The sequence below is a fragment of the Vombatus ursinus genome, unplaced genomic scaffold (assembly GCF_900497805.2).
Source record: "Vombatus ursinus unplaced genomic scaffold, bare-nosed wombat genome assembly UNPS02014772.1, whole genome shotgun sequence".
Taxonomy (NCBI): Eukaryota; Metazoa; Chordata; class Mammalia; order Diprotodontia; family Vombatidae; genus Vombatus; species Vombatus ursinus.
The window spans coordinates 5,068,894-5,087,252 of record NW_020954550.1 but is presented as its reverse complement, the minus strand read 5'-3'; the positions used below and the strand labels follow the sequence as shown (position 1 = coordinate 5,087,252).

Sequence of the window (18,359 nt, the reverse complement as noted above, 5' to 3'; positions counted from 1 at the left end):
CAAAATAAGTTTCAAATGGATATGAGAACTGAATATTAAAAAAGGAAGTTACACCATAAAAAGTGTCAGAGAACGGAAGAAGGTACATTTCACATCTGGGGTCAAGGGAAAAGGCAGAAGAGTGGAATTCTTACCTAAGCAAGGTAAGGGGATGATAAAAAAACATAAAACAAGTTTAATTATATAAAATTTAAAAGCTTTAGTATGGACAAAATCCATGAAGAAACTGTCAAGTAAGAAAAACATTGCATAAAATGTCAGATAAAAGTGAGATCTCCAATACATATATACATATATATGAAATAAACTAAACTATACACCAAGTGTCATTTCCCAACAGATAGATGGGCAAAGGATATGAACAGCTTTCAGAAGATATGCAAACAATCAACCGTATTAAAAATGCTCCAAATTACTAACAAGAAGGTACATGCAAATAAGAACACAAGTATCCCTGGCTACCCTTTCCAGGAACAGTTTCACTTCTATTCATATTCCCAGAGTACTTCATGCTACCCGCGTCCCACCCCACCTCCCCACCATTGCCATTTTCAGTCTCCTACTACCATAACTCAATAACCTCTTCTCTGCTCTCAGGCTCATTTAATTTGTATTGTATTATAAATTGTATATATGAATCATAAATACATAAATTGTATTAATTCAATAATAATTTAAATTTATGATCCAAACATACCCCAACCCAGGAAACTCTCATCCATTTCCCAATGAACTCAATGCCTGGCTCAGTCTTTCTCTCCACCCTGATTCCTACCATCACACAAGGGGATTTCAGTGTATATATTAACACTTCCTCAAATCACCGTAACTTCCCAGTTCTTCCATCTGTTTCTCAAAACCTATCCCTCTAATCCATCTTAGCTCTGCAGAGATGGTCTTGATCTTGATTTTGCTTTCATTCATGTGTTCTGCCCCCATGTTCATGCACAATAAAGATATTCCTCTATCTGATCGAAGTCTTTTATTATTCTAGCTTTCTCACTGCCTTACAACCCTAATCCTGTTCTTTGTTCTCTCTGTGACCAACTTCTCCTCAGTTCTCTCCTAAGTCATCAGCCTTACACTTCCTTACTACAGTCCTTTGGTGAACCAGTTCAACTGTACACTATCCTCAACAATCCAGTCCCTTGTGTCCTTATCCTATTGTTAATCATTCCTTGCTAAGACCGACTTTGGACTATATTCCTGGCATTGTGGGGGGGAGAGAGAAATCAGGAAAGGTTTGACATAGAAGGTAGTGTTGGAGTCAAACTTAGAAGGAAACTAGAGACTCTAAGAGGAGGCTGGGAGAGAGTGCGTTGTATGAATTGGAAACAGCCAGTAAAAAGGCACACAAAAGAAATTGTATATTATCTGTCAAAAACAGCATGTAGGATAGTTTGGCTGTACCATAGAGTGCAGTATATAGTTACATATAGTATAGATAGTTATATATAGTTATATAGGTATACAGTTATTCCACTACTGGGCAGAGATTCTCAGGAGGTCGATGACAGAAAGGTTCTATAGATAACAATATTCATTTTGGCGGCAAAAATCTCGAATTGTAGTATAATAATATAATTATTAGTGCATAAAAATAACTATAAAAACTTAGGAAAAAAACTTAAGAAAAATTGGGGGAGACATGAACTGATGTAGTCAGCAGTGAGAACTATTTACATAACGATCACAATAACGTAAAGGAAAAGAAATGAAAAAGAATTGGTACTCTGATCAATGTAATGACCAATATTGCTTTCAGAGGACTGATGATGGAACATCTTTCTCTTGGTGGAGAACAGTGCAGACTGGGATATGTGCTGTTAGAAATAGTCAGCATGTTGGTTTATTTTGCTTAACTATATCTTTATTATAAGTGAAAGTTTGGGACGAAAGGGGAGAGTCAGTATTGGGAAATGGCAGTGTTTTAAAAAAGCATCAATAAGTCAATCTTTTAAAAATTGTTTAGATTAAGTTTTCCTGCTTGAAGGGTCAAATTTCAGCAAAGTGAGGAATTTATTTATGAGAAACAAACATATTCATCCCTAACAGAACCACATAAACAAATATTTTGTATTGTAGTTAACTTTCATCTTCAGGCCTACATTTAAGTAGCAAGAAAAAACTATTTAAGATACTATGTTATCTAAACAGTCTGGTATAATAATGTGAATAAATTTACTAATAAGAATGATGATGAAAGGATTAATAAGACTGTTGAAACACAGAAATAGGAACCATTAAGTATCAAAAGATCCTAGAACCTCGATTAGTTCACTGACATAGTAGATGCTTAAGAAATATTTGTTGAAATTAATTGAAAAAACTAAGACTATTTATAGGTCATAGAGAGTAACCTTACAGCATTACATGTAGATCTTTAGAATCATTTAGTTTTCCTGAGTCAGTTATAAATGCTTTTGAGAGAAAATATACATGTGAAATTTTCTGTGTCTTTTCCCACCTGTCCTGGCCATTTAATGAGAAGAACTATCTAGGAAATATGAAATTAACATAAATTCATAGGAAAAAACTAATACTTTCCATACATACACTTTATTCCACTTGACACCATACAAAATATTAAACTTAAAGAGAAAAATGAAAATGTGAACTTTCCTGAAATTAATGAAAAGCAATAGTTTAGACATATGAATTGGTCTGCAACAACAAATACATTACAGGCACAAACCGTGCTACAGCAGGTCTAAAAGAAGTTTCATACAGTCTTTTTTAAAAAGTTAAAAAATTTTAATTACTTTTTATATTTCAATTTACAATAGCTGACCAATTTACAAATATTTACACAAAATTAAAAAAAAACCCTTGGCTTATTTTAGCAGCTATTTTAGCAGTCACCACTATTTTCTTTGTGTGGAAAGGAAATACTTAAAAAAAAAAAAAAGATACCTGATCTACTCTTTACAAATATTAAGCATTTACATATATTCATTTTGTGATGGATCATTTAAAATATTTTATAGTAGCTTACTGTTTAAAAATTCCAGTTTAGATTTTAATTCCTGTAATTTAGTATTCAGAAAAATCCTGATTGACTACAACTAGGATATAACCTTAACTTTGATAAGTGTCTGTTGTTTCATGTCACAGGGAAAATAAAAATTAAAAAATGCTGAGTACAGGAAAAGAGCTCATTGCACTGACCTATTATAAATACCCAGAGACATTCCAGTATGTCAACTTTTGAGTAGATTCTTCCAAAGAATCGATCATAATGGGTACAATGTTCAAAGGAGTATGACGCAAAATCTATTATTGTTTCAACAAGAAAAATTAATTCCAATAGTAACCCAAACGTACTTTCCTGTCCTATGCTAATATGGCCAAATCCTAAGGCCCCATCTACCCTAGAAATTTAAGCAAAAAAAATTATGGCAACTTTTTTTTTTTTTTGCTTCAACTTTCATTTTGCTGTAGATGTGGACAATGAAATAGCAACTGAACGCTGTTAAACTTTGAGCATATTGATCACACCTTTCCCACAAATTAACAAATGTCTTCTGTGTTAATATGGTATAATTACATTTTGATTCTTCTGAAGTCCTTTTAATTGCTCTGACCACCTTCATAAATACAGTTAATTTTGTGTTCTGAAACGTATGGCACCACAGCCTGTACTGTAAGTCAACAATGTATATACATTTTTAGAAATGCATTTTTAAACTAAGGTTTATAGTAGCAAATGCCATAATAAAATACGCAATCTTTTATACAAATATTTTTAACAAAATCTGAATAAAGAAAATATTAATTAAAAAGAAACCATGACAGAGGGAACAAAATGCATTGAAGTGTTAATAACATCCTTTATTTCTCAGAAGTAATAGGAATGAATTGGAAGCCAGTTATCTATTCTGCATAGTAGCTCTTAAAGGTAGTATACTGTTCAAGTCTCTCTTGCTTTTCAATCTGTGCCATGACTGGGAAAGAGAAAAAAAAAAGCATTCTTAAAAATCTACATTTGCTTTATTATATATTCATTAGCTTTCAAAGAAAACACGATTTAAATTCTTTAACCTGATTTAGTTCAACAATTAAAAAATGTTTTGTTTTTTTTTTTATAATTCTTCACCTCACCAGGTATATAATTTCACTTCTCCAACAAGGAAGAGAACCAGAGTAATACTAAAATGGTAAACCCCATATCATATGTAACTGGGAACTCGAGCACTATTCACAAAGGAGAGTCAACAACAATTTTTATATGGGGATCCTTTTAGGCTTACTCAAGATTTGTATTTAGCAAAAGCTGAAGTTCTTTCTATGTTCATCAGTGAACTTTATGATTAGTAGCATTATCGGTACAAAAAGCTATACATAGATAAAATCAATTAACTTTGTTTAAACAAGTTAATTTTGGTAAGCAAATGCTTAAATGCTACTCTAAGTGTACTTATTTACCTCAACCTCTATGCCTCAATTGTCAGTCTTCAGAAAGTGTGAAGAAATTCATCATCATTCACTTAGGGGCCAATTTTCCCAGATTAGCTAATTTAGTTGGTACTCAAGTCTTTCCAACTTGGTAGAAACTGCCATGGCCTGCCCACTGCTTGCACAGCCTTTTGAGTACTCAGGGTCACCTCCATTTCTCAATGAGGGAATCACGCAGGACTTTTAAAAAAAGTGTATCTGCTTAAAAGTGAAAGTAATATGTATTTTAAAACACCTCTCAAATACAATATTTCACGTGATTCTCACAATAACCCTTGTAAGGTAGGCTGGGCAAGAAACAGAAGAAACTAATGGTCAATCTTGAAACAAGAAGACTGATAATAAAAAATACTTTCTCCTCTCCTCTTGGTAGACAGGTTATAGACTAAAGGGGCAGAGTGAGGAATAGGCTATCAGAAACAGCCTATGTATTAATTTATTTTATACACCTCTACTTCTTTGCTAAAAAGGAAGGTTCCACATGGTAGATAAAAAGGTATTACTGGGAAGCTATGATGAAGTTAAAAAAAGGATAAAATTCTTTTAAAATGGAGAAACCAAGGCTCAGAAAAGTTAAATGATTTGCACACTTTACAAGGTGCATAGCCATAACCTAAAAATTTCTGATACCACATCTGATACCACATTCTGATACCACATCTGATACCACATCCAGTGTTGTTTCTATTACATCAGAAATAATGCTGCTAGCCACACATTCTACTTTTGTTCTGACTGGCAAATTAGGGAAAGCCAAATCTCAGGCACTGCTTTTAACACTCACAATGGCACTTTTATCTCAAAAACAATGTTCATTTTCTCTCTCTTTTTTTTAATGACCCCTAAAGGACCCTCACAGTTTAATCAGTTTACTCGTTGTGTTCCTAGGACAATACCTTACCCACAATATAAACTCAGCAAATGTTTGCTGAATTTAAATGAACCTGCAACTTTTGTTTTACGTGCTTGTTTTTTTAATTTCCCAAATATACCACAGTAGAGTTTTATACTATGACATTAGGAAGAAGGGAAAGACTTCTGGCAAAAGGAACTACTGTATTAGGCACATAAGCATGGGTATGAGTGAGTAAATGCTGACTGCTCTGCGTTTCTTCATGCTTAGGGTGGTTCACACACAAACAGGTAGAAGAGATGCAGTCCTTTTAAGTCAGACATTTACAGTAAAACTCCCAGAAATTAGTAGAAAGCATACCAAAGACTATTTCTAGCTCCTGAGAGGTTGCAATGGATATTTTCCGTAGTATAAATTACTGTGCAAATTTACATATGCTCACATTTCCTTGGATTTGTCTATTTAATTCCAAGTAATAAATGCTTTTATTGAATAAAAATACAGGGTACATATTACTTTAAGAGATTATAAAAAGTAGTGTTTCATATTAAATGTTTTTTTCTCTTCCAAATACTATTTGGCCACTGATTCTGGAATTCAACAAAACCTAAGAAAATAATACCTTCAATTCTGAAGCACTGATTTACCTTGAGAAATTCATCCTTGATCATGTCAAACTTCTGCTTTTCATGCACAGCTCTGGCTGTATTTGTTCCATCAAACGGTTCTAGAATGTTAGATGCACACAGTAAGAATTTGTTAAAACTACGGCTCATATAAAATTTTACTGTTCATATCTTCATGTATATACTATCCAGTGTGAAAAAATAAAGTAGAAAAGTCCAGTGGTAAGTTGTATTTACAAAGCCAAAGCTTAGGTGTGAAGTAAAGACAGATTTAGAAATCATAAGCTCTGATGTGAGAGTTGAAGCTGTGAGTGTGGAAGAGCAAACCTTTGTAAGTTAGAAGGGAGAAAGAAGGTGAAACAATATTTGGATGAAGGAGCAAGCAACTCCATAACAACTCTAAGCAGAGACTCAAAGGAAAAAAATGACTTTCCATAAAGACTACATGAATATTAAGAAGAAATGAAATAAAAGATTAAAAAATGAAATAAAAAGCTCAAAGAAAGAAATGAAAGAAAAACAGTTTATAAGAGAAAGTGGTAAATTTTGTCCAAGAAACAAAATCCCTGAAAACATGAATAGACCAACTACAAACCATTAACTCTGTGAGATAACAAGCAATATTAGAACAAAATTTAAAAATTGAAAAAATAGAAGAAAATTTAAGATCTCAGATATCAAAAACAACTGACTTGGAAAATAGGTCAAAAAGAGATAATTTAAGAATCACTGAACTTTATGAAAACCACGATCAAAGGGAAAAAACCTAAACGCTGTATTTCAAGAAATCATAAATGAAAACTTCAGATCTATTAGAACAACAGAGCAAAGAAAAGATATGAAGAATCTATCATCTCCTGAAAGGAGTTTCTAAAAAAGGTCTTACAAATGTCATAGCTAAAATCCAGAGCTCTCAACATCAAAGAAAAAAAGATTGCAAATAGCCTAAAGAGAGTTCAGAAACTAAAGAACCACGGTTAGGATCACACAAGACCTCACAGCTTCTACTATAAAACCAGAGAACCCAGGATATAATATTTCAAAAGGCAAAAGAGATAAAGGCTTACAATAAAAAACAATGTTCTCTGCAGAGCTGAATATAAACCTACAGGTAAAAAAACACTGGACCTTTAGTGGAATAGAGGACTTTGAAACATTTTGGATGAAAATACCAGAACTAAGAAGGAGCTTTAAAATACAAACACAAGAGTCCAGAAAAACATAGAAAGGCAAAATGATTTTAACAACTGGAAAGAGCTATATGATGATGCAGTGCTAACATCCTAATAGAGAGAAAATAAACAAATATCCCTTTAGAATCTTTATGTCTTCAAAAGGTATTGAAGAGTTAAACAAGAAAAAGAGAGGTCATGAGGGTGAACTGGTCAGTTCTGAGGGACTGAAGAATGGAGACTGAAAGAAGAATATACACTTGTGGGGGAAGTAGGAAGAAGATGTTGAATTTGATATTTCTCATAACTGGGGTACCTGAGAAGGGTATACGAAAACATGGAAGAAGTAAAAAGAGGGAATGGGCATTAGATACACCTCATTTTTATGTAAAATGGAAAAAAGAGGGTTGAACATACCAGTATTGGTGTAGAGATATATCAAATATAACAAAAATAAGCAGAAATGGAGAAAAGGTTAAAAGGGGGAAAATATGAACAGAGAATAGCTGTAAGCAAGCAAACTTCCTGAGCCTGAAAAGGGATCTGAGGGGGTAGGGTGGGGGAAGAAAAGCAAGAACCAGAATTTAAGTGCCTGCCTTATAGGCTTACCTCTTAGACAACTGTGGAATGGCTGAACTAATTGGGGTATATGAATATAATGTGACACAACATTATTGTTCTATAATAAATGATGAAAGAGACAATTTCAGAGAATCCTAAGTATTGGGAACTGACAGTGAAATTAGCAGAACCAGGAAAACAAATTATACAAGAACACCAACAGGAAAAACAATTTTGAAAGATTTAAGAGCTCTAATCAAAGCAATGACAAACCAAGTCTGCATAGGACTTATGATGAAGCATGTTACCTACCTCCTAACAGAGAAATCATGGACACAAAGTACAAAGACATACATTTTCAGATATGGACAATATGTGGATTCTTTTTTGCTTAACTATGCTTATTGGTTAAAAAGGGTTCACCCAACTGCTTCTCTCAGTTTTTTAAATGAGGGAAAGAAGGCGTTGCCAAGGGGTTAACAATAGTAACGTGAAAAAGGGGGTGAGGGGTAAACTGATAATTGTTTTTAATGCATAGTAGAGAAAAGAAGAAATTTCAGAATGAAGCACATACCAGCAAGACAATTTTTAAAATAACACGTAGAATTTACACGTTATTGTGCATATATATGTGCATATATATATACGTGTGTGTGTCTGTGTGTATATATATGCATATACACAGAGAGAGGGAGCATGCGTAAGCAATATTATATGCAAATCAATGGTTTCATATAGAATTCTTTCGTGTGTGGCTGTGTTTATGGAAATGTTCTTTGTTGATGTTTGGAATGAAAAAAATTAGGACCCAAAAAACCCACTGGATATAGCAAATCACTGGTTACTTGTCAGATTATGGTAGAGTGAAGAAGGGGTTAAGATTACAGAGGGGTAAAGAATGGGTAGTAACAAAATAGAGCAGGTTTCAACTACTCATTTGAAAAGTTTATTGTTGAAATAAAAGAGATAATAGCTAAAAGGCAGTAGGGTCAACTGAAAAATTTTCCAGGATATGAAGTATCACTGAATGTTTGAAGCCAGAGGGAAAAAAGGAGAAAGAGAGGGAGAAACTGAAAATACTAGAGACAGAGGATAATTAAGGGAACATAGTCCTAGATGAAGTAAGAAGGCATGTGATTAAGAGCACAGGTGCAAATGTTAACCTCAGAAAGGCAGAGGGACATAATTTCCTTAGATAAGAGGATAAACAGCAAGGTATTTAGAGAAGGATTCTGAGGATAGATATGAAAGTTTACCCTGGACTGCCGTGATGTTTTCAATAAAACAAAAAGTGAGGTCATCCGATTAAAGGGAGGAAGGAGATGACAGAAGGAGGGATTGAGTAATATAAATTTAGATCAATCATTCTATGTAGAAGGGAACCAATCACAGAAGACTGCTGATCAGCAGTGAGGGTGCAATTGAGTTTCTTAGAAAAGCAGAGTGAGACTCAGACAGAAACAACAGTCTGAATCTTTTCTTTGAGATGTAAAATAATATGCTTTATACAAACTAATGGTCCACATTAGTGTCTCAAGTCCAAAAGTTATGGGCTGGAATAAGATTACATTCCTCACTAAAGCAAGATTTCTTTTCCAAAGGTGAGATAAATGGATGAGCATCAGTCTTGGTACTAAAAAGAGGCACAGCAATTTTGTATGGGCTAACAAGAATAAGGGATAGGTTAGTGAAAGGAGATATATGTATTTGAAAGCTTAGCTCCATTTGCATTTTAATAAAAAATAGAGATATTTAGACTTAAAGCTTCTAATACTCCTGAAAATATGTTGCCCAGATTGTAGACTACAAAATGCAGTTATGGAGGGAAGGAAGAAGAGAGAGAGAAGGTAGGAGAGAGTGGATAAACGGGAAGAGATTGTCAAGAGGACAGGCCAACAATGAACTAGGCCCAGAAATGAATAGAAAGAGTATTGCGTTTGGGAAACATAGTGTTTTCAATGATTCGCAAGTTGCTTGATGCCACAAAAGCCATCATCAATGTTCTCTTTATGATGTTATATGGCTGAAAATTATTGAATAAAAATAATAATTCATAACTTTAAGATTTACAAAGTACAAAGGTACTTGCAACACCCTCATGAAGTAGGCAATCTTAAATCTATCTTACAAATAAGGAAACAGAAGTTCATGGAGGTTAAACAATTTTTCCAGCTAGTATATACTAGTGCCAGGATTCAAAACCCAGGGTTCTCCTAAACACTAATTCAGTACTTTGTTACCTCTCAAAATTTCAAGTCACAAAGTGAAACAATCAAGGACACATCTCATCAGAAAAGTTGATAGTCTGGTCATAAAGTAGAAGGAGAAGCACAGTGATTCCACAAAATATTAAAAGAAGCAGATGAAGACCTTTCATATGTTAGGAAGAGTTCCTAAAAAGGAAAAAAATCACACATGGTGATAAGACTTGGACAGCTTACATTTTGTAAGATGAGGTCATGGAATCATAGATGTACTGAAACACAATTTCTAAAACTTTTCCTTTCTGTTTACTTCAAACTTGTGTATTTCTCTAAACACATATATCCAGTGAGATCATCTATTCCCATGGCTTCAGCTACTAGGCAGCTGTGCCCAAGGCTTCCAAAGCCCAATCTCCATTTTTGACCTTCATTTGCACTCCAGGTCGAAGGATATTTCATTTAGACACCCTAGTATCTTTTCAAACTCTTCGTTAGAACACACTAAAGCTCAGTGTAGAAACGGAACATACGCAAGTAGGTACAGGAACTCCCAGTGGTAAAGAGAAAGAGAATAAACCACAGGGCCAGAGAAGTATTAGGGATTTGGCAGAAACTTTGCCAAAGGAGAGCAAATGGGCATAGTGCTCAGCATTATCATGAAAAAGACAGGGTACATCCTAGAAGTGCAAAAAGCACATGATACAGATAGCTTATATGATGTTACTATGAAGCTTTGCTCAGGAGCTTCCAAGAAGTTAACAACTGGTATAAACCAGGCAATCTGTCACAGCAGTTAGCCACAATAATATTAAGTAAAAGATCTAAGAACAAAGTAATGAGTTACAACAGTGACAGAGGATAAGAAAAATTTTTGTGTGACTTTCAGAGGGTGCAGTATGTTTGTGGTTTTGCCATTGTCAGGTAGCAGCTAGCTATTATTATGACATCAGAAAATCTAGGTTGTTTTCCCTACCAGGAAAGAGTGAAAGAAACTCAAACCTCTAGATTATTAAGGAGAATGAAGTGTTCCTTTAAAAACACTGAAGTGCTTAAAAAGGAAAACAAGGAATAAAGAATCTGAAGAGGCCAAAGGGCATCTTGAACTGTATCAGGAGGTTGAAGGGCAAAAGAAGAGGACACAGAGAAGGAAGAGCAGAGTAAAGACCACTGAAGCTCTGGAAATACGTAATGCTTAGAGGTTCTTTCTATAAGAGGATCCAACCTTAAAGGAGAAGGCAGATTATCTATCTTGCTCCAAGAAATGATGATGGGAAGAAGGCAGATTCTTAAAACTATAATACAGTGAGCTTAACTCAACTCTTGGCAAAATTCTACAAAAAATAATTAAAGGGATAGTTTATGAGCAATTAAATAAAAAAAAATAAACAATGACCACTATAAGCCAGCCCTCCATGGATTTAGCACAAATAGCTTAACTTAATTTTTTAAAGACAGATTACTAGGCCGGTATATTTTTAAAGAACCCTACAGTAGACAATGGCTTTAAGAATCTGAAAAAGGTGGTAAAACCTGTGATTCTGTGATCTGGCAAAGATGGTAAAATACATGGCATGGACTTCAAAGGAAGATTACAGGTAACATCAGAGCTGGATTTCAGTATACTTCTCACAGTAATCTTCTGCACAAGCGGGATAGATGTGAGTTATTTGATATTACAACTAGGTTGATTTGGAAATAGTAAGATGTATTCAAAGAGAAATAATTTATGACAATGAAAGTCTGGGAGGAGGCTTCTAATAAGAGTGCCCCAGGGACCTGTCCCTAGTGCTATGCTATTCAATATTTTTATCAATTATCTGGATAAGGACAGATGGCATAATTATCAAAATTGCAGACGGGACAATGCTGGAGGGAAATCACTAATACACTGCAGAAAAGAGACAGGATCCAAAAAGATACTGAAGGCTAGGACAGATCAAATCTATTAAGATGAAATTTAATACAGATATGTGTAAGCTCCTACACTTGTAACAAAATAATCAACTGCAAAAGACAACCCTCACTGTGCTCATAGCTCACTAAGAACTTCAGATCTTTTTTTCATGTCAGCTGTTATCTAGTCACAAGACCCTCATTCTATACTTCTGCAACTGACTATGTCATTACAACAAGATGACAAGCTAATGTAATTTTAGGCTTCATGAATACAGAGTTCAGAATGAGGAAGGTGAGAGCTCTGATAGGTTAAACCACATCTAGAATAAATATTATGCTCAGTTATGAATACAATATTGTAAAAATCATTTTGACAAATTACAGCAGATATAATGGAAGGTGATAAGGCTGAAAAAAGACCTGTAGAAGCTGTTATGTGGAAGAGGGATCAGATTTATCTTATTAGGCTTTAAAGAGCAGGGCTATCCAGGGCCAATATATGGAAACTACAGAAAGAGAGACTTCAGATTTACATAAGGGAAAGCTTCCTAACAATTAAGAGCTGACCAAAAGCAAAATAAGCAACCTCAAGAGGTAGTGGGTTCCTTATCACTAAGGTTAATCAAACAGAGGCTGGATGACCATTTGTCAGGCATATTGTACAGGGAAATTCCTATTCAAGTGTGCATTGAACTGGATGATGTCTGAGTTCTCTTTCCAACCCTGAGATTCTGTGAAGATAAGCAGTAAGACTGTAGTGGATCAAGTCTTGAACCAGCACAGGGAAACAAGTAACATTATAACTCCTTTGCTCTCAGAGAAATAGGAAGTGGCAGAGAGACAAGAAACAAGGTAAGAACTCGTAAAAGGCACACATTTTTAATGTCAGCAAATTCCACTCTCTATGATGACAAGTACTTCTTCAGTGAAAGGACAAGTTGCATGTGTTACAATGAAGGATCAGAGTCCAGCTGGCATTTGGGCACAATTGTCAAATGCCCTTTTCTAGTTCTGAGGTAGAGGCACATGTTTTTGGCAGCTCGTCTTCCCTCTCCAGGAAGCTGTGGGAGAATAAGTCCAGTTACTTGAAGATGAAAGGGAGGAAGTTAGGAACAGTGACAGATGGACAAAACACATACTGATATGTGTGAGTGGATAAGGCCCAAGTCCAAATGAAATGCTACAAGCACCTCAAACACAAACAGTTCTTTGGACCCTGGCGAAGGAGGTACTCTTTTGACTTTATTTATATATGTTTCTTCAATGGAAGCTGAGTTTTAATTACCCATATTTAAACATTCATTTAAGATTCTTGCCAATGAAAAACTAATTTGTGCTTAAAATGGAACAAGGAAATGGATAATAATACTTGTTTAATCCAAGTGCATGACAAAAACATTACAAAGAAATACTGCATTAAAATGGTAAGTAGAGAAAATTCTTCACAACAATCTCAAAATATACTTGAATTTTTATCCTATAAACATATAGGATGATATACTGGAGAATATACTCTAACTCTATCTTCATATAGAGGTCTGGACTGAACTGTTTTAAGTTCTACTGGTACTTACTTTCATGTATGTACTTTTGGTACCCAGACTGACTCCATATTGAATACTAAAATTTAGTGGATATCAATACCATAATTTCAGTATAGCACTAGTCTATTTTAATGAAGTTATAAGAACAATTTTTATTTTAAAAAAATAATCTAAGTAAATGTGACATTACACATTCCAGGGTTATGCTCTAAATGGAAACAAACATTATAGAGACATAAGCATATCAATAATAATTTCAAACACTGCTCTTGCATTTCACAGCTTAGAAGACTATTATTTGAGACTTATTTTGCACTGTAGTATTTTTTTAATGGGAAAATATAGTTTGCCATAAAAGATCAAATTTTATCAGGTTAGATACTTTAATGCAACCAATATTTAAGAAATAAAACATATGTTCATTTTGAAAAGCCCAGTAGCAAAATGTTTAATATTTTCTACAAACATTTATTAAAAAACCACTGGACAACCAAAGCAGTATGCCAGGTGCCACTTTCTAAATTATTTTCACTTATAATATAATAACGTCTACACAGATAGTTTTTTTAATGATTATCCAATTATTTTTAACAAATCTAGCCTAAACTCTTACTACATCTAGCTGCCATAAATTAATAACAAAATACTAAAATTTTAGAAAGAAACACTTGCCTATCATTCGGAGGCACCTAAAAAACATCATGGAGGTGAATAAGTGCTTGGCCAGGCGGACAGGCAGATGGTACAGGGAGTTCCTCACAGCATCCAGCCTAAACCTCTCACACAATCCAGGGTGTTAACTTTGCCCTGGAAACCAAAGAAGCAGGCACTTGCAGCTACTTCCTCAGCATTACTTGAGTTCCCAGCTTTATTCTAGAAGCTTTAAATAGTTTTGCCTAACTGGAGGCAAGGCCAGGAAAGAAGCCAAAGCTCTATAGTTCCCACAAAGGATGAGGTAAAGGTCTAGCTATCAAATCCCAGATGGGTATTTTATTATTGTCCCCTAATCTGTCTTGGTAAAAAGATAAAGTAAGAAATTACACTATACCTTTTACTTAAATTCCAAGATTTAACACATGCATATTCCTTATTATTTATTTTATATTGTTTATTCCAATAGGAGAGCTGATACAACTGATTACATATATCTTTAACTACAAATACCTATACAGGAACGGAAAGAGTGGTCTGTGTGCAGACAACTCACCTTCTAAATGCACAAATACATGAAGGATTTATTATTTTCTAACTGTAGAGAATGCAAAGTTTGAGAATATTTACAACTTAGATGAGAGGCACTGAAGTCAAGAGAGGTTAAGTCTATGGGCTTTAAACCCACTAAACCTTTAATCCTCAGTTTTTTCATCTGTAAAATGAAGATAACTGTAGCACTTACTTCACAGGGATGTTATAATAATTAAGTGAGAAAATGTATGTAATTCTTTCTATAAACCTCAAAGTAATATATAAGTATCTATAACAATTACTGTTGTTATTGTTATCAAACAACTTGTTTGGGGTCACTCAGCTAGTAAGTGCCAGAGACAGAAAGTAAACCTGACTCGAGGTCTGAACTTTTCCCACTGTCATGACATCTCTAATTATCTTTTAAATATTGCTTCATATTTGTTTTAAAATTACTTTCTATTTTCAAAATCATTTGAAAAATGTTTAATTTTATATACATGATTTGAGGAGGACATAACATATTCATGTTTGCTTTAAATAAAGCAATTCTACAGTGAGCAAATGCTTGTTGCTTTAGGCACGTTATAACCACATGGCCCAATCCATGCATGACTACATGGAGTACATAAACAGCTTACGTTTAGGTATCACTTTTATGGAGTATCGCACATGATCCTTACAACATCCCTATAAGGAATATTTTGTATAAGTAACATTATCATCTCCATTTTAAAGATCACAGGATAATAGGTTCAGAGTTTGAAAGGATTTCAGGGTTCATCTACTACTCCTCTCTATTTCACAGATGAGAAAACTCAGGCTCAGAGAATATAAGTGACTCGCCCCAAGTCACAGCAAGAATGAGCAGTAGAGCTTGGAATTAAACCAAGGCTGTCTTCATCCAAGGCCAGTGTTATTCTCACTGTTAGCACACTTCCTCATTATCAAACTCCCTTTCTTTGTAACTCAAAAAGGTAACTAGACACCAATGAAACCACAATCTAATCTGTATTAATGTACTAATCACGATCTAATTTATCCAAAGAGTTCTTGGATATTTTACACCTAAAATCAAGTAAAACATTTATATATTTTTATATCTAAATAGCCTAAAAAGTTGAAGGAAAAATATTCAAGTACAAGTACCTTATACTTTATATCAATATTATGACTGACCAGGAAGTGCTCCAAATTGCTCCAAAAGGCGAAAGACTAAAGAGTAAATGAAAACTGAATCATTTTCTCCAACTAAAGCAGACTATCTTTGACTAGTTCTTCACAGCTATGTGATTCTGGGTAATTCATTTAACTTCTCAATGACCCAAGCTAATCTCAGAGACTGTAATTGCAGAGTAGGTTCCAATCTTCACTGGTACAGAGAGTATCCTTACCATGAGAGCTCCCTATATTTTTGCAATCAGAGGTCCAAACCCTTCCCCCTGCTAAAAATATAAATTTAGAAATAATAAATATTGTATCTCTTCAGGGAGCCCTGAAAGAGAAGGAAAAAAGGCCTAAAACGTGAAATTCATCACAAATAAATGTAATCACAAATAAATTATTCAACCAATTCATGCAGTAACACCAAAGAATGGTAAATAATTGTAAGAATAGTTAAAAAAAATTACCTTCAACACAGATGAATTTATTTCTCCACTCAACACCATCAGGTCTTGGAAGGGCTTTGGCTTCACGAACTGAAATCATTTTGTTGTTCCAGCTAAAAGAAGAAAAATAACTTTTGTTAATCAAGTGAATTTTTTTTTTCAAGTAAAAACATTCTCATCCTCACACCGGATGCCTCATAGCGACATGGAATGACCCTAGGCTCTCAAAGGCTATGCCAGCAAAGTAGAAGTTCTAGCAGTTTCTACCATGTTGGGAAGGCTTCAAGTGCAGTCCCAGTAATAAACTATGATTCCTTTCTGAGGACCAGCCTAGCTGAATAGTGAAGCTAATCAACAGGAGGCTGGCCATCTGGTTATGAGTTCTTTGGCCATGGCAACCTACAGAAAAATGAAATCCAGAAAATGACCATGTGGTTCTATTTCTGTTTCTGTAGTGAGAATGGCAAAGAAAGGCAGAAAAGGGTGTAAAAATTACATAGTATTTAGACCATTTTTAAATAGTAAATTAACTCTTGGTACTTTAAATGTGAGATTCCTGTTCAAAACTGAAGCATAACAATCTTGACATTTTTGCTATAAATGAAACCAGAAGACAAAATGGAGGTTGTAGCTTTAATGGAAGGATGCCTCCTTGGGAGAGATAAAGGAATTTTCGGCATCATTTTTACTATGGATATAAAAAACAACAAACATTTCAGAGGATATCTAATCAACTCATCTTGAAGTGTTTTAAGTATTTGCAAAATGACAACCATAATACCTGTAGTTTATGAGATTACATCTATGATGATAACAAAAAAGATTAGATTTTTTATTAAAAAAATACAAAAACTCCTTGCAAATCAAGTCAATATATGTATATTTTAATACATGGTGATTTCAAAAATGGGCATAGCATAGTAAAAAATAGGTTACAAATATGGTTCAGTGATAAGAAGTGAGTAAGAACAAAGGTTTGTAGAAACCGCAAGCCTATATATCCTAAGTATTTTCTTATTTTTTTTTTCTTTTGGTAAGGCAATTGGGGTTAAGTGACTTGCCCAAGACCACACAGCTAGTACATGTCAAGTGTTTTGGTCTAAGGCCAGATTTGAACTCAGGTCCTCCTGACTTCAGGGCCGGTTCTCTATCCACTGCACCACCTAGCTGCCCCCCTAAGTATTTTCTTAAAGAAGAGAGATGAAAGGCACTGATAAATACCAAATAACTAAATATAAGAATGATTATATTTTAAAATACAGGGAACAACTCACTGAAGTGAGTCATTTTGAATTAGTTATCTATGTACAATCAAACTCATTAGGGCAAAGATAAATATAAATACCAAATTAGAAGAAACAACAAAGATAAAAAGATATGGCACATCACTAAGGCACTACAATCTGACCTACTTAAACAAGTTAGGAGAGGATTAGGGGATGGACTTGTGATTTCATTGCTATAGCAAACTGCTGGTTGAGAAAATACTATACCAATGTAGGTCAGAACCATTTATGCAACTTCTAATCATAGAGAGTTGCCTAGAGCACTGAGAAGTTAAGTGACTTGCCCAGAGTCATACACCCAATATTTATCAGAGGTGGAACCTGAATCAAGGTTTCTTCCTGGCTTTAAGTCCATCTCTCTAACCATTATAATAGCACATTAACTTAAACAAGCTGCTAGGATAAAGGAGCCAAGATGGTGGAGTAAAGGCAGCAACCTAGCTGAACTCTCCTAATATTTTCTTTCAAACAACTTTTAAAAACTCTTCAAAGCAAATTTTGCAGTGGAAGAACCAACAAAAGGTCAAGTGAGATATTTTTCCAACCTAAGACAACTTAGAAGGTCAGCAGGACAGGTCTGTAACACCAGGGTGGGAGCCTAGCCCAAACGCTTCAACAGCAACACAAGGGTTGGCCCTGTGACAGCCATGATAGCAGCTGCATCGTGGCAGCAGCAGCAGCTTCAGGAACTCTTAGTTAAGAGACATTAAAGGGGTTGGATAACTGGTCAGAAAGAAAGTACAGGGGGCCAGCCTTACTGGCACAGAGTGCAGCAGGCACTGATTGGCAACCCTACTGCCCAGAAGTAGTTCTGGGTCAAAGTTCCAGGGTAGAGAAGACCCTTATCATCAGTCACAAAGAAGCAGGGTCCCTGGTCACAGTTCCAAGACAATGAAGAGTGCTAGCACTTGTGACTGCAGGGGAGCAGGGGCCCTGAATAAAGACCAGAGTGCAGACCAGGAAAGCA

General features: G+C 34.8%; 1 protein-coding gene across 4 annotated transcripts in view; it reads right to left on the bottom strand.

Annotated features, from left to right (window-relative positions):
* Positions 1-3,403: 3,403 nt before the first annotated feature.
* Positions 3,404-18,359, bottom strand: part of TENT2 (terminal nucleotidyltransferase 2) — a 73,172-nt gene continuing 58,216 nt past the window's right edge. For 3 of the 4 annotated variants that reach the window (XM_027863375.1, XM_027863374.1, XM_027863376.1), the window contains 3 exons: positions 16,128-16,219; positions 5,956-6,035; positions 3,404-3,944 (listed from right to left, as the gene is read on the bottom strand). In XM_027863375.1, coding sequence (XP_027719176.1) covers positions 3,870-3,944; positions 5,956-6,035; positions 16,128-16,219 — 247 coding nt within the window. In that variant the 3' untranslated portion in view covers positions 3,404-3,869. Of the gene's footprint in view, positions 3,945-5,955; positions 6,036-12,642; positions 12,829-16,127; positions 16,220-18,359 lie in introns of those variants that run through there. The other variant, XR_003569174.1, reaches the window with a different exon arrangement.